General features: G+C 38.3%; 3 protein-coding genes across 5 annotated transcripts in view; 1 reads left to right on the forward strand and 2 right to left on the reverse strand.

Annotated features, from left to right (window-relative positions):
- Positions 1–23,006, reverse strand: part of LOC136259675 (uncharacterized) — a 131,131-nt gene that overhangs the window by 25,418 nt on the left and 82,707 nt on the right. For both annotated transcript variants that reach the window (XM_066053178.1, XM_066053177.1), the window contains 17 exons: positions 22,228–22,434; positions 19,727–19,864; positions 19,470–19,673; positions 17,530–17,667; positions 16,866–17,078; positions 16,634–16,771; positions 16,377–16,583; positions 15,161–15,298; positions 14,907–15,113; positions 12,798–13,067; positions 12,482–12,748; positions 12,172–12,429; positions 11,530–11,808; positions 11,051–11,203; positions 1,595–1,810; positions 1,416–1,550; positions 1,174–1,365 (listed from right to left, as the gene is read on the reverse strand). In XM_066053178.1, the coding sequence (XP_065909250.1) occupies positions 1,174–1,365; positions 1,416–1,550; positions 1,595–1,810; positions 11,051–11,203; positions 11,530–11,808; positions 12,172–12,429; positions 12,482–12,748; positions 12,798–13,067; positions 14,907–15,113; positions 15,161–15,298; positions 16,377–16,583; positions 16,634–16,771; positions 16,866–17,078; positions 17,530–17,667; positions 19,470–19,673; positions 19,727–19,864; positions 22,228–22,434 (3,360 nt within the window). The remainder of the gene's footprint in view (positions 1–1,173; positions 1,366–1,415; positions 1,551–1,594; positions 1,811–11,050; positions 11,204–11,529; positions 11,809–12,171; positions 12,430–12,481; positions 12,749–12,797; positions 13,068–14,906; positions 15,114–15,160; positions 15,299–16,376; positions 16,584–16,633; positions 16,772–16,865; positions 17,079–17,529; positions 17,668–19,469; positions 19,674–19,726; positions 19,865–22,227; positions 22,435–23,006) is intronic.
- Positions 6,362–9,343, forward strand: LOC136259678 (uncharacterized). Of its 2 annotated transcripts, XM_066053182.1 has the most exons (8): positions 6,362–6,830; positions 6,898–6,959; positions 7,185–7,240; positions 7,307–7,517; positions 7,570–8,348; positions 8,398–8,637; positions 8,692–8,873; positions 8,919–9,343. In XM_066053182.1, the coding sequence occupies exons 1-5, from the start codon at positions 6,769–6,771 to the stop codon at positions 7,776–7,778; spliced, it is 600 nt and encodes a 199-aa protein (XP_065909254.1). In that variant the 5' UTR covers positions 6,362–6,768; the 3' UTR covers positions 7,779–8,348; positions 8,398–8,637; positions 8,692–8,873; positions 8,919–9,343. The 2 variants fall into 2 exon arrangements, with proteins under 2 accessions (XP_065909254.1, XP_065909252.1); XM_066053180.1 differs by having other exon boundaries at positions 7,570–8,637.
- On the reverse strand, positions 6,958–9,719 carry LOC136259677 (uncharacterized). The gene is made up of 2 exons (XM_066053179.1): positions 9,340–9,719; positions 6,958–9,153 (listed from the first exon to the last, which is right to left on the reverse strand). The coding sequence occupies exons 1-2, from the start codon at positions 9,712–9,714 to the stop codon at positions 7,786–7,788; spliced, it is 1,743 nt and encodes a 580-aa protein (XP_065909251.1). The 5' UTR covers positions 9,715–9,719; the 3' UTR covers positions 6,958–7,785.

A 23,006-nucleotide genomic window follows, 5' to 3' on the forward strand; every position in this document is an offset into this window, starting at 1 on the left:
CCATAGGCCGGCTTTGCAGTATACAAATACAAAAAGAAGTGATATCTAATCAAAAACAGCCAAGCTGTAAAAAAAGGTGCGGCCCCCATAAAGGTTATGGTGAAAAAAGATGTGAAATCCAAGGTGGCGGCCAAGAAATGGCTGTGATGGTAGGTTAATGGTTACATTTTAATAACGGCAATTCAGGTGAATTTTGTGCCGCTTGGTCTTGGCACCAAATTCACCTGAATTTATGTTATTAAAATGTAACCATTAACCTACCATCACAGCCATTTCTTGGCCGCCACCTTGGATTTCACATCTTTTTTCACCATGGCCTTTATGGGGGCCGCACCTTTTTTTACAGCTTGGCTGTTTTTGATTAGATATTATATGTATGGACTTCAATTGATACCTGTATATGTATCAAGCAAGACTCCAAGTGGCAGATTTCTCTGCATGGCGCTTATCGATTATAGATATCACATGCTTGCTCCTATATATCTGAAGGGTCTGGGGACTCCACAATAGAAAAGTTCTGTGCTTAGGTAGGTGAGCGTTGATTGTCCCTTGACCATTTTCATAAGAAGAGTGAATAGTAATAACTACTTGATCATCACAAACTGTTTACGGTAATGATTGGCTGCAGTGGGTTGACGAGTCTGAAGCCATGCCTTTAAGAGAGGGATGAAGCAATCTGTGGTTATTTATGGCACATCTCTTATGAAAGTGGTCAAGGGACAATCAATGCTCACCTACTCAAGTACAGAACTCTTCTATTGTAGAGTCCCCAGACCCTCGGATAGGAGCAGGCGTTTAATATCTCTAATCGACAAGTGCCGTGCAGAGAAATCTGCTACCTGGAGTCTTGCTTGATGCATAAACAGGTAGTGTGCGCATACATTATAGTGTAACTGTGCATAATATAGTGATTGTCCTCCACTAGACTGTAGGCTGATTTTGTTTTGTTTCATTTTGTTTTCAATTTCGATTCTGGTTTTTATAATTATCCTCCACAGCTGGCCTAGCTTACCTGGTTTAAACATTTCATTAAAAGTAATGGAATTGGAGTTAATAATAGAAAATGATATTGTTGCATCATTATTGAGTATAATAGTATTAGTGTGGTGAATATAATGGATATATACGTACATACAACAGTGACCACTACTACATTTCTAATAGTATACATACCATCGTCATTAACAATCACTTGGGCATTGTTCCCACTAGCCACTCCACACCATGATGTAGGGGAGATGACCAAGTCAAATACTTCAGTACATTCAACAATGTCATCATTATTAACAGTTATATCAAATGAGAGTGACTCAGGAGAATTCCTAGCAACCGGAACTGTGACAGTTTGTGGTGTATAGTCATCTCCTAGAGGTGTGGTATACTTGTGTATATCAAAACAATGACATTAACATTACCTGTAGTGTTCACATCCAATAAGGTAATAATCAAGTTAAATGCTTCAGGTGATGGTTGACTTAATCTGATGGTGGGTGATAGTGACCCAACATTTTCATTAATAGTGTATACTGGTGGATCAAATGTCATCTCAACTGTAGAATGATAATAACAGATTATTCACTAGTACAATACTAACCTGTTGAGTCAATGATCACTCCAGTAGCAATTGATGCATGACCTAATTTAACCACCACATCATCACGTGATACTGATACTATTGATAAAGTGATGTTGAACATCTCAGTTCCTTCAACTAGTTTATCACAAGTTACTGATACATTGACCATTTTCTGATTGTCTCCAGAATTAAATGTGACCATAATTGGGGTGGAGTCAAAGTCAATACCAGATCCTAAAGTAATCAACATTACTTGTACACATCACCATCACACATACACACACATGCATGCGTTCATTAGCATCAATTATTGAAACACAAAGTGGCCAAGTTTCAGGTATGTTCCACCCATTATACAGTTTTACAAATGAAGAACAGTATGAGAAGTGCCTTTGCAATCACACTCACGTTATGGAAATTAAAGCATTAAAGCTGTAATGCATTGCTGCGAATTAATTAAATGCAGTAGTAAAGATATAATAGAAGGACAAAGGTAAATGCATTGTAGCTGCTGTGGTTGGATGTCTCAGGTTGAAGCAATGTCAAATAGTGAAGAAATCAACCTCATATTGAATTAATCATAGTCAAGTTACGCTTGGCTGAAGGCAGTCAGGTAGAGAGTCAGGCAGTCAGTTAAGCAGCCAGTTAGTAGAATCAGTTAAATAAAATAAAATCATAGAAATCTGTTGGAAAGGTTGGAGTCGCTCTGAAGACATTTATGGGTTTGGTTATACTTAATCACTAATGTCAAGCTGTTATGAAGGAAAAGTGAGGTTGGTTGTTTTGGTAATATTTTTGGGAAAGAAAGTCCAAGCCTCCATGATTTAGCTTTCCAGAATCAATTGTATATTTGCTAGCCACTGAGAAACACAGAAAAAATAGTGGGCCAATACTACATATTCTTTATTGAGTATTGGAACAACTATTTTAAAAAACTCCCTATAACGAGACCAAATGAACCTCAGATCTATAAATGACTCTAATGTTATTCACTATTGGGGGCTGTGGTCTGTTTTTGTTTGAGCCAAGGTTTAATTTTTGGACTATTAGTTCCAACACCTAAACATAGACGGAATAAATACAGTCAGTATTTGTGTATTTATTTATGCTGTGAAAATTGATAGACATTCTGTAATTTAACTTCTTGATTATGCTCCATCAGTACTGTTATACATGTGCCCCTCTCAAATAGATTTCTTAATTAACTGTTACTCTAGCAACTTGAATTATACAGTATTTGTTAGTGTGAATGTTTAAAGAAATCTCTCCAAGTTTTAAAAGGATAGTACATGTAAATACGACATTTTAATGTTTGTAGATTTCCCCATATATTATATATATTAAGACACACGGTAGTGTGTCGTGCGGCCCAAGAAGCCGGCACGCCACACTGTGAGTATATTAACAGGAAGAAAGAAAACACAATTTTCACACCTTTGTAGCTCAGTGATCCCTTATCCGACTGAAACCAAATTTGCTACAAAAGTGCTGGCTAGGTAGGGGAGTGCACATTCCAAATTTGAAGACAATCACTCCAGCCATTTCTAAGATATGAGTGGCCAAAGTTTGTGTTTTTTTTCTTCTACTTCTTTTCGCACACTTAAAAAAATCCACCATAAAATACGAATGCGTTCTCCAATCAGACTGACATTTGGCACACTTAAAGGGCTCATTAAGGTGAATCTTAGTACCAAGTTTGGTAGGAATCCGATGAACATTCATGGAGTTATGACCGATTGTTTGCATAAAATAAGGTCAAAGGTCTGTCACGCCCACAGGGTAAACCGCTTGAAGGAATGAGCTGAAAATTGCTATGTAGATGGAGTAACTATTGTAGGAGTACCTTTTTGTGGTTTGAAAGGAATCCAGTTAAAGGCCATCAAGATATGACACAAAACTCAACCTGTGTCGCAATTACGCGATGAATTTTTATGAATAAAAAAAACTATTAGTTTTCAGTCTACCAGGCAAACCGCTTAGAGCAATAAGCTGAAAATCAGTGTGTAGTTGGAATAATTATCATAGAAAGTCCTTGCAGTGGTACAGAAGAATCAGATTACAAACCACTGAGTTATGATTCCAAAGCCAAGTACATGTAGCATATGTGAGATCGAGATACTCTAATAGAACAGTCACCCTAATAGAGCATTCAGCTACGTTTATAACTTACTCCATTATAGAATTGTATTACATTGCAAGTTATTCTGTAAGGAGTTCAACTACAAACAGTTAATCTTATAGACAATTCAGCTACAAGCAAGTCAACCTGTAGAGAGTTCAGCTACAAATATGTCGCTGTACAGATTCAGAACATGATAAGTCACACTGAAGAGAGTTCAGCTATAAACAAGTCACTCTGTAGAGAGTTCAGCTACAACAAGCCACTCTGTAGAGAATTCAGCTATAAACAAGTCACTGTGTAGAGGGTTCAGCTACAAAAAAGCTACCCAGTAGAGAGTTCATCTAGATCAGCTACAAACAAGTTACTTTATACAATGTTCAGCTACAAGTAAGTCACTCTGCAGAGAGTTCAGCTACAAACAAGTCACTCTGTAGTACAAACAAGTCACTCTGTAGTACAAATAAGTCACCGTGTAGCTGGAGAGTTCAGCAACCAATCAAAAAAAGCCACCTTGTAAAGAGTTCAGCTATACCAGCAAGTTATAACTCTAGAGAGAAAGTTATAACTCTATAGAGAAATCAGCTAGAAACAAGTCATCCAGTAGAGAGATCAGCTACAAGACATCACCTTATAGAGAGTTCAGTTATGAAGAAATCACCCTGTAGAGAGTTCAGCTATGAATAAGATCACCCTGTAGAGAGTTAAGCTAGAAACAATTCACCCTGCAGAGAGATCAGCTAGAAAAAGTCATTCTGTAGAGAGATCAGCTAGAAGTTACTTTGTAAAGAGTTCAGCTACAAAGAAACCACCATGTAGAGAGTTCAGCTGCAAACAAATCATCTGTAGAGAGTTCAGCCAGAAAAAAGTTCACCCTGTAGAGAGATCAGCTAGAAACAAGTTACCTACAAAGAAACCACCATGTAGAGAGTTCAGCTGCAAACAAATCATCTGTAGAGAGTTCAGCCAGAAAAAAGTTCACCCTGTAGAGAGATCAGCTAGAAACAAGTTACCCTGTAGAGAGATCAGCTACAAAGAAACCATCCTGTAGAGAGTTCAATTACAAACAGATAACCCTATAGAGAGTTCAGCTAGAAACAAGTCACCATGTAGAGAGATCAGCTAGAAACAAGTCACCCAGAGATCAGCTAGAAACAAGCCACTCTGTAAGAGATCAGCTAGAAACAAGTCACCCTGTAGAGAGATCAGCTACAAACAATGATAGTTTCAGCAACAGTTCAGTTATGTAAGAAGTCACCTTATTAACTACTGTAACAGTATGTGATAATCATCATTCAATGTTAAATATACAAATATTTCATCAGACAAAAGCTATACACAATTACTTCCTTTGTTCCACAATTCCTGCAGTAAAGAAAAAAAAACAAGTTAAAAGAAAGCACCAAAGCCATATGGCCAGCTTTGTGGCTTGCAATACAAAAAGAAGTGTTATCTAAACCAAAACAGCCAAGCTGTAAAAAAAATGTGGCCCCCAACTGAAAAAGGCCAGGGTGAAAAAAGATGTGAAATCCAAGGTGGTGGCCAAGAAATGGTTGTGATGGTAGGTTAATGGCAAATAGAGCTGTACTGATATGGGTTTTTGGCATGTACCAATATCTGATATGGATACCACCAAAGAAGCCGATAACCGATAGTCGATCAGATATTTGTATCACAAACAAAAGTCATAGATAATCTATGCAAAAGTGTACATTTACCTCTCTACAACAACATGTGGATATATTTATTGCTAACTCAATGCCTGTGGTGATAGTGGCTTGGGTTTCTATTGTGCAATCCAGACAATTAGGCACCCACAAACATTTTTTATGCGTACTTCCATGAAGCCTTAAATGGATATTTCTGAATTACTCCATATTTTATTGACTTGTGTGAAGGCTGGTACAGTAGGTTTCCTCGGCTATCCTGCGACTGTTTTATATTACAAAGGTACTATATATATACAACAGCTTCATTTAAGACTGATAAGCTTTCCAGCAACAAATACTAGAATCACATGTATTTGTATGGCTTCTCATAATGTAGCGCTTGCTGTACGGTGAACAATAAGCCACTGCTACTAAACAGCCACATGGATAATGCAGAAAACCAATATTATAATCCGTTTATGTACAAACTATTGCTATATAAATATCGGTAGCGATATCGGTCCTCCTACTATTCTGTACCGATGTCGATATTAGTAAAAAATGCCATATCGGTGGCTGATATTTTGGCTGATCCGATTATCAGTACAGCTCTAATGGCAAAAAAAAATTAATTACGACAATTCAGGTGAATTTGGTGCCGAATCCTAGTGGAGGAGGCACCGCAAATTCACCTGAATTGTCATAACTAAATTTTTTGCCATTAACTTACCATCACAGCCATTTCTTGGCCGCCACCTTGGATTTCACGTCTTTTTTCATCCTGGCCTTTTTCAGTTGGGGACCGCACTCTTTTTTTACAGCTTGGCTGTTTTGGTTTAGATATATGTAATAGTTATACCATGGGCACGAGTGCTTTGCCTGATATATATGCACAAGCATAAGGGCCACAGGCCTGAGTGCGAGTGTGTATATACAGGCAGAGTATGAGCGCCCATGGTATAACTAATATGTTCTACTTTAGCATGTAGACCCACCTAATTGGCAAAATCTTTAACCCATTCACCGTCAGGGATCCCGAAAAAAAGAAACTATGTTGGATTAGGTATTATAGAAAGTTAGATATAATACAAAACACATAGCAACCATACATCAAAATACTGCTCATGAACTGCATAAAATAGTTCTTATGTCAGTTATCCCATAACTCTTACCAGGTCGAAGCAACAGGCTGATTTCCCCAAAATAATTATTCACGCGTATGGCGGCGACTGAAAATATTGCAGGTGCACTTTCACAATTGGTTGAGGTAAGTCACAGGCATTAAGGAACACCATCGTACCATTGGTGGAAGTAGCGATTAAATCCTACGGAAGATACAGTCCTTTATTGTAGAAGCCATCTTCCCCATCGCTGGTTCAAACAAATGCGCATGCGCATAAAGCCACATTACGTTGCGCGAGAAAATGGAGTTGCCACGCCATGAATGTAATCTGTGTGAAACTAAGCCCATCGTGGAAGATTTCATGTAAGAAAGACATCGCTGAGTACCCAAAAGAGTTTTGTTGTATCTGACATCGTATTCTCGCCATTAGACAACGGAAACTTCACCCAGATGCCATGCCAGTTTTAGCCAACTATCTTCTCGGAAAGAAAGGTGTGTTATACTGTTCTGCTTTGTTTACCACTGTGATATTATTATTATTAGTTCATTACATAACTTAATTGGACGGTTGTACACAATAATAATACTGTAACTACTATATATATATTGCAAAGTATACAATATACTTATTTAGCTACATGTAGCTAGCTAGTCAGTCCAGTATTCTAACTTGGTATGATATTTGGCGAAACAGTTTCTGTCTTTTTCAATACACAGGTATACATCACAATGGGAACACTTATTTCTTGTGTGGTGGCGGACTTCTGCTCTTGGTAAGTTTAGTCTGGTGTGTTTTTTCATACATACGATACAGTCACGCTTGTTTTCCACTTTTGTAGGCCAGTGGCCAAGTGCCACATTTCTCCTGGTCAAACAATCACCGTCTTGGTTGGCAGCCCTTTGCCTTGAGCAAAAACTATTTATCAGTGAAGTGGCTACCTCCAGCTGGAATTGCAAAAAGTCAAATTTTTTTCGTCCTTTGGCCTGGTGGAGATGAGGATATGCCAATCCATGGAGCACATAGGCATTCAGAAGGGAGCATTCTAGCAGGTATGAAAAACATCTCTTCCACCATTTTCTAGATCTTCTCCCAACATTATAGAAGCGCACCAGCTGATCACCCCTGTCTACCCCCCTCATGTATTGCTGGTAATCAGGGAGCAATGGAGGACATGGTACATCCAAACGAGACCCATCCTGATTACGCCGGCGGATGGTACATGGTTTAGTTGTCTCCGCTCGGTGCATAGTGGTTATGAAGTAGACATACTTCCGATCAAACCATGCTACTGCCAGAAGAGGTCCGTTTGATCTATAGTCATAATATCCTCTGTTCTCCTTTTTTTTTTACTAATACTTTTGGAAAGCCTTTTCTGTTAGTTCTAGCTGTTCCACAGCAGTTGACACCCTTTTTGTAGAGGGTCAAAAACAGTTGTGGGCTTGTATAATAATTATCTGTATACAGCTCAAACCCATGGTCTTCTAGGCCTTCCATGAGTTCCAGCACTACCCTAGAGCACAGCCCCACTTCAACACCCTGATCCATGCTCTTTCCAGCATATATCTGAAATCTGTAAACATACCCATTGCTGGCATCACTTAGTACAAAAACCTTTATTCCCCACTTGGTCGGTTTGTCCTTCATGTATTGTTTGAAGGACAAGCGTCCCTTGAAAGGGATCATAGCCTCGTCTACTGTAACAGTTTGTTGTGGTACATAATTAGACTGAAAGGATGCCAGCAATAGGTTTGCTAATGCTCTGATTTTGAATAATTTATCTGGTGTTGTTGTAGGTGTTGCCTGCTCAGCATTATTTGCCACATGAAGAAAGCGGAAGATTTGCTCAAAACGAGTTTTTGTCAATATACTAGATATGCCTGGTGTGGAAACATATTTGTGTAACTCTGATGTACTCCAATACATCTCAAGACGTGGCAGTCGAAGTATTCCCATCAAGATAAGTACTCCAATAAATGCCTTCATCTCATCAATGTCAACATCATCATAAACCCGAGCATTGGGTTTTGTGGATGGATGATCGTGAGCATATCTATTAGTCTCCGTCACTAGTAGGTCCCATACTTCATCAGTGAAGAACCTACAAAATATATCTAGTGAAGATGTACCATCTGGAATTGGCACAGTGGAGCCTGGAGTCTTATTGTATACGCAAGTACAAGAGTCAGGCTCTCTTTTGTGCCAGTTGTCAGACATTGCCTCTAGGTAATTTGTTGACCCTGGAGTTGTTGTTGATCCTGGAGTTGTTGTTGATCCTGGAGTTGCTGTTGTTCCTCGTCCTCTACCACGGCCCCTCCCTCTACCACGGCCTCTAGTGCTGCGGCTACGACTTCTGGCCGTGCCTCTAGATCTGCTGCGACCTCTAGATCTTCCTCGTCCACGTACAGGTAATGCTGCTTGTTCATCGTCACTGTTTTCACCCCCCCTTGTAGCTGTTACTCCACGTCCCCTGACTGCTGGTATCGATTCTTCATCATTATCAACTGTATCTCTAACTCTTCGTCCTCGTCCAGCAGTGGTATCCACGTGATCATCCGTAGGTGTATGCCTTGTAGTGCAGTCACGCCATGGCATACGGCATTGAGCTCTGGTTACTCGAGCTCGCCTTGGCCGTTTTGGAGCACTTGGATGTGTATCATCGTCACTGTTATCACTACTACTACTACCCTGAAATATAGTTATTGTTTTGTAAACAATGTAATAAATAAATGTACAATATAATTACATTAGAGTCATTTGTTATTACCTGTAATTAGATAGTGTTGGGTACCTATGTAGTTCGTTTGTAATACGTAATTGTTCAGATTTTCATGTTATCTATTGTATTTATGCTAATTATAGTTTTATTCTTACCGTGTACGCTGCCAAAACCTCTCTGTCAGATAAATCATTTTCAATAACGCTAGTGTCAGGGTTAGCATTGCTTGAGCCTGTTGTGCTAGCTACTAATGGTGTGCTACTGACTTCTTCGTGTTCTTGATCACCTCCAGCTATGCTAAGGCAGCCAGCCATCAGATCAGCACGATCAAATTGGTCCTCCTGTTCTTCTTGATCCTCGCCTTCGTCCTCAGCAAGGTTTGCCGCCATCAGGTCCGCTCGCCGTACTGTCGGAGCGCCCAAGAAGGCATAGATTTCGTTGTCTTCATCGTTGTCACTTTCATCTTCTTCAGAAAGCCCATCAAAAACGGCTTGAATCAAATCCTCTTCTAAAATCCGTGTAGACGCCATTACATCACCTTTGCGGAAAATGAATCGACTTTGCGGGAGGGATCCTTTTATCATAGTTACGGGGGGTCTGTGGGCGTGACCTTTTGCGACATCATGCGTCGGCAGTAAACTTGTCTAACTGACGTTGAATGAATTCCCAGACGACTATTGTACGTTACTTAGAAACAAAACCTCCATATGGCACCAATGACGGTTAATGGGTTAATTGCTATACCCTTCTCTTATATAGGGTACCAAGTAAGCTGTTATTGTGGGAATGAATTTTGCCAAACAAACTGTGATTGTGGGATTTAATTTCAATACATCAAATAGTAGTTTGATTTTATTTTTGCTAATATAGCAATTTTAAGAGACTAGTGTTAATTATATTACTTTAATTGCTACATTTACAAAAGTAAAAAAAAAACTACTGTTGATGTATTAAAATTGAATCCCACAATCACAGCTTGCTTGATTCCCTATATAAGAGAAGAGGATAACAGTACAACATCAAAGAAATCTGATGATTTCTGGATATAGTGTGCACTCCTATTAGGTGTGCAATGTCTCAAGTTAACGAGATATATGCACTGGTGGCAGAGCATATATCTCGTTAAGGCAGTGTGTAATGAGATATACGCACTGGTAGCAGTGCGTATATCTCATTAACATTTTGAGTCAGTGCGATATGTGATATACATACACTGGTTTTCCTTTGATCTGAGGTGTGAAAGTGGTACATATATATATATATGCATGAGGGGGATACCGCGGGGCAACAGTTGGCCTCTCTGGACTGTCACATACATAATGTATGGAAACTACAAATTCAAAAATGTCAAGTGACTTTATAACTGTTTTAAAGCTGCTGCATCATTAAAAGACTGTTTAAAGTTTACTAAACATCTAGAGGGGCAAGGTTCATTGTAGTGTGGTTACTTCGTATCATTTGAAAAAGGGACATGGCCTGTATTCAAAAATGCAGCAAAACGCTTGTGAACAGGCTGTAGCACTAGTTCTCACTTTAACAAACGTTTCTCAACTGATAGGGTGGCAAGGGTGACAAATCACCTCTGTTTGATTACTGTAGGATGCAAAATTTGGGTGAATCCCACAATTGATTTCAGCCTGAATTTTTATTTCAGAAACTGGTAGTGCTGCTCCTAGATCGAGGTCATAGTACATTTAAAATGTACTATAGCCAGTCATGGTTTAACTTTACCATGGCCAGCCAATGTTTGCAAGACACGTGCCCTGAAATTTGCCTTAGAAGTCAGTTTACATACATGCATACATACATACACATACACACTGATAGTAAACTTTAAATACCATACAGACCACAATTTATAAGCACCTGTTGCTGACACTGGTGAATATTCAGACAACAAAATTTCAACCACGATGACAACGTTAGTTATCTCAGTAGTCAATAATGTAATCTCAATGGGAACAGAACCAGATGCTTCTGAGCCAGTAAAAATATTTCTCACAAACGTAACCAGCAGACCTACAGCAAATCACAACAAGGAAGAGTTTATTTACTATGCAGCAAGTAAACATCTGCACTGTCAAATATCTACAAGTGTACATATATTTAGTATTGCTGTTTCTATGGTAAGCTCTTTATTGGTTATAGATGTAGCAACAAAGAGATCTATTGATTATAGACAAGGTATAGGATGGTCAATCTGTTTAATTTGTTTGTTTTGGCTATAGCTGCTGCTGTTGATACTATACATGTACACATCCATGCTTATTAATTAAATCATTACAAAATTCTTGAAACATGACTTCTCACTTATGTGAGATTTTGAATGCAAGTTATGTAAGTACCTTCAACAGCTAAAGCAATATCATCACTGACAACACTACTATTCCATTCGTTTGTCACAGTACAATAATAAAGTCCTCCATCAGAGTCCACAAGATTAGGAATTGTCAACACTTGTTCATAAACACCAGACACCTTATTGGGAAGTCTCCTACTACCTCTCTTCCTCCATTCATAGGTAAAAGTTGCCATTCTTACACCACTTGCCGTCGCAGTAAATTGAGCAGTTTCTCCTGCACTAAATGCCGCATTGGGCGGACTAACATTGACAGATAGTTGATCTGTGTGAAAACACATTACAGTATTTAATGCAATTATACTACAGCATGTATTAGATTTAAGGGGAGAGCTTGAACACAAATATAATTTGATCATTCTAAGGCATTGTAGCACATTGCCAGAAAGTATGCAAAGTTTCATTTACTATCCTACCTCAGCTTTGAACAATTGCACAATTCTAAATAAAAACATGTTAGATCTGAAAGATACTCCACTTCAGTGTGTGTGTGTGTGTGTGTGTGTGTGTGTGTGTGTGTGTGTGTGTGTGTGTGTGTGTGTGTGTGTGTGTGTGTGTGTGTGTGTGTGTGTGTGTGTGTGTGTGTGTGTGTGTGTGTGTGTGTGTGTGTGTGTGTGTAGAATCTCACCATCTACTGTAACTGTAGCTCTGTTAGACTCCACAATAAATCCCTCCTTCCTAGCCATACAATAATATATTCCTCCTCCATTAAGTGGAGTAGCATCACGAATAGTAAAAGTGTTTCTGTTTCGTCCTCTTGATCTAGAGGGAAGATCACCATTAATGCGATGCCATGAGTAAGTCACATCATCAACAGATGCTGAACATGTTAATATGACATCTCGTAGTGCTATAACAGTAGTACTAGATGGATGAGTGGTGATTTCTGTAAATGTAATTCATCATGGATTTAAAAATGGTAGTACAATAAAACTCACTCAAAACAGTAATATTAGCAATGCTTGACCTAGTTCCACCAGCTTCATTGGATACTACACAACTGTACTGTTGTGACTCTTCTAAATTATGCACAACAAGACTTCTGTTATTGCTATTGCTAATATTACTCCAATGTCCTCCATTAATATTCCTAGTCTGCCAATGATATGTAATTGATCCTCTACCAGTTCCATCACAATTCAGAGTAACACCCATACTAACAGTTGTCAACAGACTGGTGGGGTGAGTTGTGATAATGGGGGGACCTACGAATAGTGTGATGCTGTCAAGTTATTTATTCAAAATGATACTCACCATACACAATCACAGTAGCATTATTAGACACAACTGGTCCAGCATCACTGCTCACTCTACACCTGTACATGTATTCTCCAATAGTCATTGTAGTATCAGTAGCATATGATGTTGTGTTTTCATTACTAACAGTAGTCCACATACTACCAGAACTTCTTCTCTCCCAGGAATATACTAGTGTTCCTGTACCACTAGCTCTACACATGAGAGTGATACTTCTTCCTACTGGTACATCACCACCAGTTGGGTGAGTGGTTACTGATGGAAGATCTGTAAAGAAATTCAAAATGCATACCAACAAATAATATCAACTATAAACTAATTTTCTGAGCAACATGAAAAGGCCAACAACATTTCTATTATGCATAGCTATTGTAATCAGTGGTACTACAACATGGTGTATGCAAATTACAATTTTGCAGTGACCTAATTCATTGTAACCATGCTTTTCAGATGCATGCACATCTCAATAGTAAATCCTACATGTCTTCCCCTAGATCATTGTGACTTGATATGCTACAGTATGCTGTTAATTGCAACTGATCAGTAAGGTGTAATAAGGCTTAACAGACCAGTTTATGACTGGACCAAAACCTGGTAGATTTATGTAATGGCACTTTTATGGGGTTGATGCACAACAATGACTGCATTTTGCTAAAATCTTAGTATTGTCTCCTACATATCATTTAGTACAGCATTGCTAAATAGTAGGAAACAGTTTGGATCACAAAAATTTGCAATTTCCTGCCAAATATACCAATCATAAACTAACCATACAAACTAAACATGGTAATACATCACAGTTTGAAGTGATATAAATAAACACACCCAAAATAATCAAAGTGAGTTTGAATTTAAAATACTGACTGATTGACGGACGGACAGACTGACTAGCAAGTTGAATGTTACGTCGAGCTGATTCTGAATACTTTGGATCATTTCTGATGGGCTACATTGGTTCAAGACAGTTTAGTAATTTCCAAGATGTGGTGTAATGAGTACACATGCATATATGCATGCACAAGAAGGTTGTGTGCCAGAGAAGACGTTTGTACCAGAATATTTGTGTTTATTTTTGACATTTTTATTTTTGCTGTGTTGTAATTACTTCGTAGTTTTTGATGTGTAAACATAACTACTGTAACTTCATAAGTCTATCATGATTATTTATCACGGTTATTTCCCAATATAAGACTCATGAAATATGAATTACAAATATTCCATGGAATTGTAATTATATAGATAGGTGGTGCTGGAGGCACTGGCGATAGTGGTACAAGTGATACTGCCGGTACTGCTGGTACTAGTGGTACTGCTGGTACTAGTGGTGTAGCTGGTACTAGTGGTACTGGAGACGTAGGTAATAAATGTTAGTTTGAGCAGTTATATAAAGTCCTGCATGATTCCAATATTACACTACGGGAACACTAGAAGGTTTGCGTAATATTTAATCACTGCTGAATTTTCTCCTAGACTTCTCTAGCTTTAGCATCTTCCCATGCAAAGTGTGTCTCATATACATGTGCCACATAACATTCAAAGGTCTACTTTTACTCAGAAAAGGATTCTCCCATCAAAATTGTTTGTAAATTTTGCTAATTATACAATAAGGATACTCCGATTGCTGCATATTTTTCTCAATACTGTAGGAAAGTGAAAGTTGACACAACATAATTATACAAAATCAATGACGAGGAAAGATCTTGACTACCTGGCAGACTCTTGTAAGCATTCAAGTGTTAATCAGATAGCTGCAGGTTCAAGGCTGCCAGGTCCAGTCATGGAGTTTTTCTTTTTTCTGCACCTTTTCAACTATACTATATATAACAACTTAAACAGGCTGTAGAACCAGGTGTCCTACAGACCTTCAGCACTTGTGCTGTAACTCCTTAATAAGTAACTTAAAAAAACACAAAAAGCTGAAACCAATTGCATAATTATCTAAAGGGGTATGTACAGTACACTCAGGGGTGAATACTTACAAGCACAACAAGTGCCATACCATTTAATTAGCAAGTTTTTTAATTGCTTGCACTCTCCTGAGACGGCATTGCATTAGAGCAGTACCGTAGGTATGATGCAAAAATACAAGTTCATTGTGCAACTCACCATCATTATCTAATATGATCACTGTAATCTGACCTGGATTTCTACGTGAGACACCAGTTGGAAGTGATGGCTGAATGATAGCCAAAGACAAGCTCTCATTGGTTTCAAATATCCTGTCATCATTGATAGAGACATTAAATGAAACACTGGTCTGTCCAGCAGGAAATGTGACAGTGTATGGTCCAGAATCATAATCAACACCTCCTCCTGTAATTTACTGCTATTAACAATTATTAATGGCATTCTTCACTTACTAGTGGCAGTATTCTGATTATCAGTAATTTGTATAGTAATATCCGTTGATGATGGGTTACTGAGAACTAGTACAGGTTGTGCTGGTCCATCATCTTCATTAATACTGTATGTTGACTGACTGAACACAACAGTGATTTCTAAAGTAAGTGAAATGATCATTTTAAACAAATTATTTTAAACATAATTTAGCAGCAGAATTTCCTAATATAGAAGTATACATGCTGTAAGAAGACCATATATATACAGTACTACTCAAATGTAACAGTGCTTTGTGAGAGTGTGAGTGATTAAAAAATGAGCTAATTAAACAGCATGGCACCTGTTTAGCTCACAAGTAGTTATCCCTGGGATGAACACTTGTGGGTGCCACACTCTTTAAATTGCTCATGCTCGCATGAGATGAAATTACATTTGAGCAGTACCATATATACTGGTACCACCAATAGCTAAACAAAGTTTATCAAGACATGCGGTAGTGTAATATGGGCTAAGGAAAGTTGAATAATGAAAGTTTAGCTACTCATAGAATAGTTAGACTTTTTTTCAAATGTGGCATATTTATGGTGAAAATTGTCACTAAACATCAAAGCATAATCTAAATGCCTTAACGTTTGGTACACTCAAAGGGGTCTTAAGGAAAATCTAGGTATCTCAATTGGAGTAAACAGTCGAAGAGTTGTGGGCATTGCGTACACAGTCAAAGGGCATAGGAATGAGTTGAACATCTGTTCTTCCCAACAGAGAGACAAAATATGTGAAGGAGTTTGGAAAATCAGCCTAATGTAATGTTTGACAACTCAAATATTTGTGACCAAAATAAGCCTCCTTAAACTTTCAATCAGATCTACAGTAATAAGAATCATTCCTTATATCACAATAAATTTTGTATTCTAATAGTTGCACAACTTCTTTAAATAGCATGCAAGTAACACCATAATTACAAAATTGTTTCACAAACTGATTATCCAAAATTAAAATGGTGGTGTCCACTGATGTTCTAAATAATCAATGATTGTGAAAAACCAAATTCAAAATATTTCATCTTGCCAATAACTAATGGGATTATAGTAAGGTATATGTGATTCATTTACTGGCCATACGGAGATATAATTATGTACATGAAACTAGATGAACATAAAATGTCACATGTAACCAGAGACTTAGAAATTTTAGAAAGCCAACTCTGATAAGATGCAGACCCTAGCATCACCTTACCATCATCATTCACAATAGTCACAGTGGCACTACTAGGATTACCAACAGTAGCACCATCAGGTAGTGACGATGAGTTTATAGTGAGAGTGAAGTCCTCACTAGCTTCCAAAATATTGTCATTATTTATATGACTATCAAATGAAACACTGGTCTGTCCAGCAGGAAATGTGACAGTGTATGGACCAGAATCATAATCAACACCTCCTCCTGTAATGTGAACACACAATAGATGTAACTGAAAATTCTGGAATGCTCACCAGTTGCTACCCCATCAGCACTCAACACTTGCACAGTAATGTCAGTTGACGATGGGTCATTGAGAACTAGTACAGGCTGTGCTGGTCCTTCATCTTCAGCAACACTGTATGTTGACTGGTTGAATCGTACATTTATGGCTATGTAATGAAGTTAGCAATTGATGAAATTACACTAATAGCAATTTAGGTAGAATCAACTGGTGCAATATACTAATGTACTGTTGGCACTTACATTCATCATCCACAATAGTTACTGTAGCCTGGCTATTGGTTGTCCCACGAGTAACATTAGCTGGTAGTGACGTGAGTACAATAACCAGATTGAAATTCTCATTTCCTTCCTGCAGACCATCTGCATTTAATGCAATGTTAAATGAATCACTGGTGGTCTGTCCAGCACTGAATCTGACAGTATATGGTCCGGAAGCATAATCAACACCTCCTCCTGTAATAGTATTTACTGCTATTACTACTACTACAAGGTGTATTAGCATATGGATCTTATCCACATTTATGAAATGTGATGTCATAATGACAAAATGGTTGTGATAGTGGGGGGACTTCATCATGTAGCAAATGAAATAAACTATATTTTTAGTTTTAATTAATATGTTTCATTTTTTTATTTTAAGCTTTCACAGCATGGAACCATTGGATAATGAAGGTAAGAGGCTAATACACATGTTGTGGCAATGCAAAATAAGCCCATCTGGCAAAACCAGACCAATACCAAAACCAGTATATATGTCTCATCTTCACCCTTGTGTAAATGCAATCATAATGAAATGCTACCCCTCCCAATAGTTCTCTGCATGAAATCCCCACACAATCACACTATTTTTACATTGTGACATAATTGTGGGTAAGGTTCATTGTAATTACATCACTTCACTCACTAGTGGCAGTATTCTGAGTATCTTTAACTTGTACAGTAATACCAGTTGATGATGGATTACTGAGAACTAGTACAGGTTGTGCTGGTCCATCATCTTCAGTAAAACTGTATGTTGACTGACTGAAGGTGATAGTAATAGCTACAAGAGTAACAAGAGAAGACATTTTGTACTAGTCCAACGATTCCCTATGAACGTTATCCAGACAATAACTGCTTGTTGAATCATCAGTCATTAGCTACAAGACTACCTTTAACTACCACTTGTTGCTAAGTTTCTTCACAATTCAACATATAGCTCTCTCAAAGGAACTAGTTTGAGGTTCCTACATTCCTGCTCACTAGATATAAAATACTATATGTGACCATCTCAGCAAAACCCAACTTGTTTGCACAATTACACATGTGAGTAATGTTCGTGTCTTCTCACAAGATTGTTCTTTTGCAATGCACTTTACAATACCTGTGGAACATTGCATGGATAAGCACCTAGCCATGTGAGAAGCTCACCCCACATGGGAATGCTCGTCACTGAGTTTAGTAACTTCATACAGCACTTAAGTCACATAAACATTTGTGACTGGATCTGCAAGAATCCCATATGTTCGTGCAAGCCTACAGTAGCTAGCTATAATTTTACAGCCAGTAGAATGCAATAAACGCAGGGTTCGCAGGACACAATGGGTGGAATGTTTACAAAATCAAAAAAATTCTGTGAATTTTAAAATGCTTATTTCACAATGAAGTAAACTGATAATACCAAAAACTTTGGTAGCATCGTAATCCCCAAAGCAAGAAGAGTTCCAAAATGTTTGTTTCGTGTCAGTGCTCCTAAGGAGATGGAAGATATGAGCAATAGTCTGCTGTGCATTGGACGAGCAGTTCACTGTTGCTTTATTTCTCATGTTTTCACCTTTGCCGGTTCACTCTGGTTGTACTTGGTAGCATTGTAATCCCCAAAGCAAGAAGAGTTCCAAAATTTTTGTTTCGTGTCAGTGCTCCTAAGGAGATGGAAGATATGAGCATTAGTCTGCCGTACATTGGACGAGCAGTTCACTGTCGCTTTATTTCTCACGTTTTCACCTTCGCCGGTTCACTCTGGTTGTAGGAAAGGCCTGGAAGACAAAACACCAGCAATGGATTTGCTTTTTCATGGAGAATCCAATGGTCCACCTTGCATCTTGGTGGAGGACTGCATTCGTAAGTTATGATCATTTTAGTAAGTGCCTGTAGCTTACTGTTGCTGTACAAATCGATTTTTTGCTGTTTTCACTTTGTAGTGCTGTAACTTCAGACATTCTTGGCTTCTAGAGCTGAAACTTTGGTTGACCATTACGTGAGTCCTGTCATATCTCGTCTTAAGTGATGCTCTAGAGTGAAGTTTGCTTCCATAGAACATTACTGTAGTCTTGCCGTATCCACACGGGTCACTCGAGCACACCTCATGAGCATCATGCATGTACATGCGACGTTACCTCTAAGCTGTACTGTATAGTGTTAGCCCTGTAGTCACTTGCGCATATGGGTATGAAGGCTGTTTGGTAAAAGAAATGATGACGATCTTGTTTACATTTACTGCACCATAAACAAATGAACATGACAAGCATATCATCGGAGCTACAGAAACAAAACAAAGAATTTCAAACTGTCCTTGAGTAGGCGAATATATGGTATATAGTTTTAATTGACTGAGTCTTCCTTCTTCGAGTATTGGCCAGATAAAAACTTACATGTATTTATCTTTGTAGCATGCACAGTTTTACGAATTATTTTTAAATTTCATTTTTCTGAATACGCATACTTGTGCAAACAAGTCGGGTTTTTGCTGAGACCGTCATATATCTCATTACTATTACACTTGATGTCTGCCCCACATCAGTCTCATGTATATAATAACAACAATATTATCATTTTAACTATAGCACATTCCCTTGATTCACTTACAGTCATCATTCAGTATGTTCACTGTGGCTCTACCAGGATTACTACGAGTGACACCATCAGGTAGTGAGGATGTGACAATAATGAGAGTAAAGCCCTCATTAGTTTCCAGTACATCATCATTAACTACAGCAATGTTAAATGAAGCACTGGTTTGTTTAGCAGTGAATGTGACAGTGTATGGTCCAGAATCATAATCGACACCTCCTATAATATTCTCACTGTTAACATGTTGTTAAAGGTGATGTTGGTATACTCACTAGTTGCAGTAATGTCATTACTTCTAACTTGTACAGTAATATTAGTTGATGATGGGTTACTGAGAACTAGTACAGGTTGTGCTGGTCCAGCATCTTCATCATTACTGTATGTTGACTTGCTGAAGATGATAGTAGGAGCTACAGTAACGATAAATATATGCACAATGGGATTACACTGAATTGGTGTGCAAATAATACACTTTGACATTTACGTATAAGGAAAAATAAAGGAATTTTAAGATTGATTAGGGATCATAGAAAAACAAAGTAGGGAAACAAGGGAAGTTGCCTACACCTACATACAAATATACTAGTGGATATCAATCCCTAATTCAGTTACAGATATAGACTAGATTAAATGTCCACTAGTATATCTATAGTATAAGCAACCTCCCTTGTTTCCCTACGCTTTTCTATGATTCCTAATTGTACTTAAAATTCCTCATTTTCCTTATACTTGTTTGTTTACTATTTTGTAACATTATTATGACTGGTGAACCCCCACATACCGCATAATAAGAAAGAACGGCACCTGAGTTAAAATAATTTTTCAACTGACCGTGTGCCCCAATTATCAATTACCTACTGGAAAGTGATGTGGCTATTATGCGTTGCTTTCAGCTATGCTCAGCCTATTACACAGTACTACAAATGAAGAACAGTAGGAGAAGCACCTCTGCAATCAATCTAGTCACCAAGAAAAACAAGGGCAATTCGTGTACCCATTTATCAATTATTGACTCAAAAGTGAAGTGGTCATTACACTTTGCTTTCAACCTGCTATCAATTCAGTCTCCATGGAAAATATGGACGATTCCTGTTACAGATATGGACAATTCCTGTTACAAACATAGCCCAGAAGCTATCTTGCAGCAAAGGTAAGTCTATGATGCGTGCATTGTACATTCTGCGGTATGCAAAAGGCACCTGTCGGGCTGAAGCAACATCGAACAGCTAAAAATCAAGCCCGTAGCCATAGCCAATATTAAGTTATGCTTCTCTGAAGGCATCAGGCAGGCAGGCAGGCAGGCAGGCAGGCAGGCAGGCAGGCAGGCAGGCAGGCAGGCAGGCAGGCAGGCAGGCAGGCAGGCAGGCAGGCAGGCAGGCAGGCAGGCAGGCAGGCAGGCAGGCAGGCAGGCAGGCAGGCAGGCAGGCAGGCAGGCAGGCAGGCAGGCAGGCAGGCAGGCAGGCAGGCAGGCAGGCAGGCAGGCAGGCAGGCAGGCAGGCAGGCAGGCAGGCAGGCAGGCAGGCAGGCAGGCAGGCAGGCAGGCAGGCAGGCAGGCAGGCAGGCAGGCAGGCAGGCAGGCAGGTAGGCAGTCAGTCAGTCAGTCAGTAAATTCCATTGAATAAATAAAAAATGTACTATTCTATGGGAAGCATTTAGGGTTGTACTGAAGGCACTTTTGGGCTTGGTTATACTTGACCAATACTGCCGAAACGTCAGGATGGTCTTGTGAAGCTGGCTTTAAAGTGATTCTTTTTGGCCAGAAGAACCCAAATCTCCATAATCCCTAATGTACAGTACTACCATATTGTATGATTGTCCTGGATGCTAAACTCACTGTTAATTTATATAAGATTTTTTTTTTAAATTGTTAGGTGGTTAAGAATATGTACAAGCACTATTTGTTATCCATTCTTCATATAGAAATGGTAATACAGTTGAACCTGTGTGTAATGGTCACTTTTGGTCCAGAAAGTTTTGGCCATTATAAAAAGATGGTTGTTATAGAGAAAAACCTGCATAAGGTGGCCAGCAGCATTTTAGTAGACATATGACCATTATAAGTAGGTAATTACCATTAAGAATATGCCAACCATAAGACACCGTTACCAGTAACAGCAAGGTGAGCTTGTTATGAATGCATTTAAAGCCAGAAAGATTATATTGATTGAAAGGCAAGAAGTGTAGTAATTTTTAAATGGTGCCAACTGTCTATTGTGGTGCCAGATTTTGGCTGAAAAAGCCACTAACTGTTTGTTATCAGGCAACAACTGCAATGTGATAGTTGAATAATGTATACAGTGTTCACAGGTGAATTCTTAGCTGGCTGATAAGCACATTAGACAGGCGACTGCTTAATACAGACCATAATGCATACATTTGCATGGGAAAATATTTGAGACCACCTGAGCATGGCCAGTATACAAAAATGACTGCTTAATTCAGATGACTATTAACACATGTTTTACTGTATCACAAAAACACACAAAAAATATTTGATGAAGCAATTAAAAATTATATTGCATAATAATTGTAATCTTTGTGTCAAGTGGTATATGCCACTTAGACGACAACTGCTTGGGATTTGCTAATATATACACCTGAGCTTTGGATCCATATATCAGCAAATCCTTTGCAGCCATGGTGTACTATTACATACTTTTCAATAAACTACAAGAGTTGATTGCACTTTGAGTATTTCAAAAAAGAGAATGAGTTTTATTCTGCCACTACATAATTATATTGTACATATAATAGAGCATTTCTGCTAACTTACAGTCATTATCCACAATTGTTACACCAAGATGACACATTGGTACTGCCATAACTCTACTAGGTAGTAAGGATGCATCGATTATGAGAGTAAGTGTTTCACTATGTTCAAATATATTATCATCATTTATTGAAACATTGAATGAAACTCTTGTAACCCCAGCAGGAAACGTGGCTGTGTATGATCCAGAATCATAATCTATACCACCTCCTACAACACAATGGTAACAACATGTTAGTGACCGGATTTGCAAGAACCTTACATGTTTGCACATTTTTAAATGTACTTCTACATTACATTTACATTTTCTTTGTCTAGATAGCCAAAACATGGTTGAATAAAGTTTCAACCATAGAAGCCAAAAGTTACAATGCTATAAAATGGTAACAAAAGAAGGATAAATTCGTACAGTAAATAGGCATTAACAAAATGATCATAACTTATGAACTGGTTAATACACGGAGATCTAACTTAAACCACAACATTTGCCATGCACTGGTGAATTCACATTGCTGGGTAAGTTATGTCTTAAAGATCCTTCCTACCACAAGAGGTAAAGTGAAAACTTTGAGAAAATAATGATGGTGAACTGCACATCTAATAAACTAACACTTGACATACTTTGCATCTCCTTAAAACACTGACACGAAATAAATATTTTCAAACTGCTCTAGACACAATGACATCAAGGTTTTGCTGATAACACCTTTCTTTGTTGGAAACAGGTGCTCAAAGAATTTATGGAATTTTTAAAATAATTCAGATGTATTAAAGTTTTACTC

The sequence above is a fragment of the Dysidea avara genome, chromosome 7 (assembly GCF_963678975.1).
Source record: "Dysidea avara chromosome 7, odDysAvar1.4, whole genome shotgun sequence".
Classification (NCBI taxonomy): Eukaryota; Metazoa; Porifera; class Demospongiae; order Dictyoceratida; family Dysideidae; genus Dysidea; species Dysidea avara.

Bases quoted from the DNA above. Each gene is read 5' to 3' on its own strand.
- LOC136259677 (XM_066053179.1), bottom strand. From the start codon at position 9,714: ATGGCGTCTACACGGATTTTAGAAGAGGATTTGATTCAAGCCGTTTTT. The intron at 9,154-9,339 runs GTAAGAATAAAA...ACTATATTTCAG, and splicing joins AGGTTTTGGCAGCGTACACG to GGTAGTAGTAGTAGTGATAA.
- LOC136259678 (XM_066053180.1), top strand. From the start codon at position 6,769: ATGGAGTTGCCACGCCATGAATGTAATCTGTGTGAAACTAAGCCCATC. The intron at 7,241-7,306 runs GTAAGTTTAGTC...CCACTTTTGTAG, and splicing joins GTGGCGGACTTCTGCTCTTG to GCCAGTGGCCAAGTGCCACA. The intron at 7,518-7,569 runs GTATGAAAAACA...CCAACATTATAG, and splicing joins AGAAGGGAGCATTCTAGCAG to AAGCGCACCAGCTGATCACC.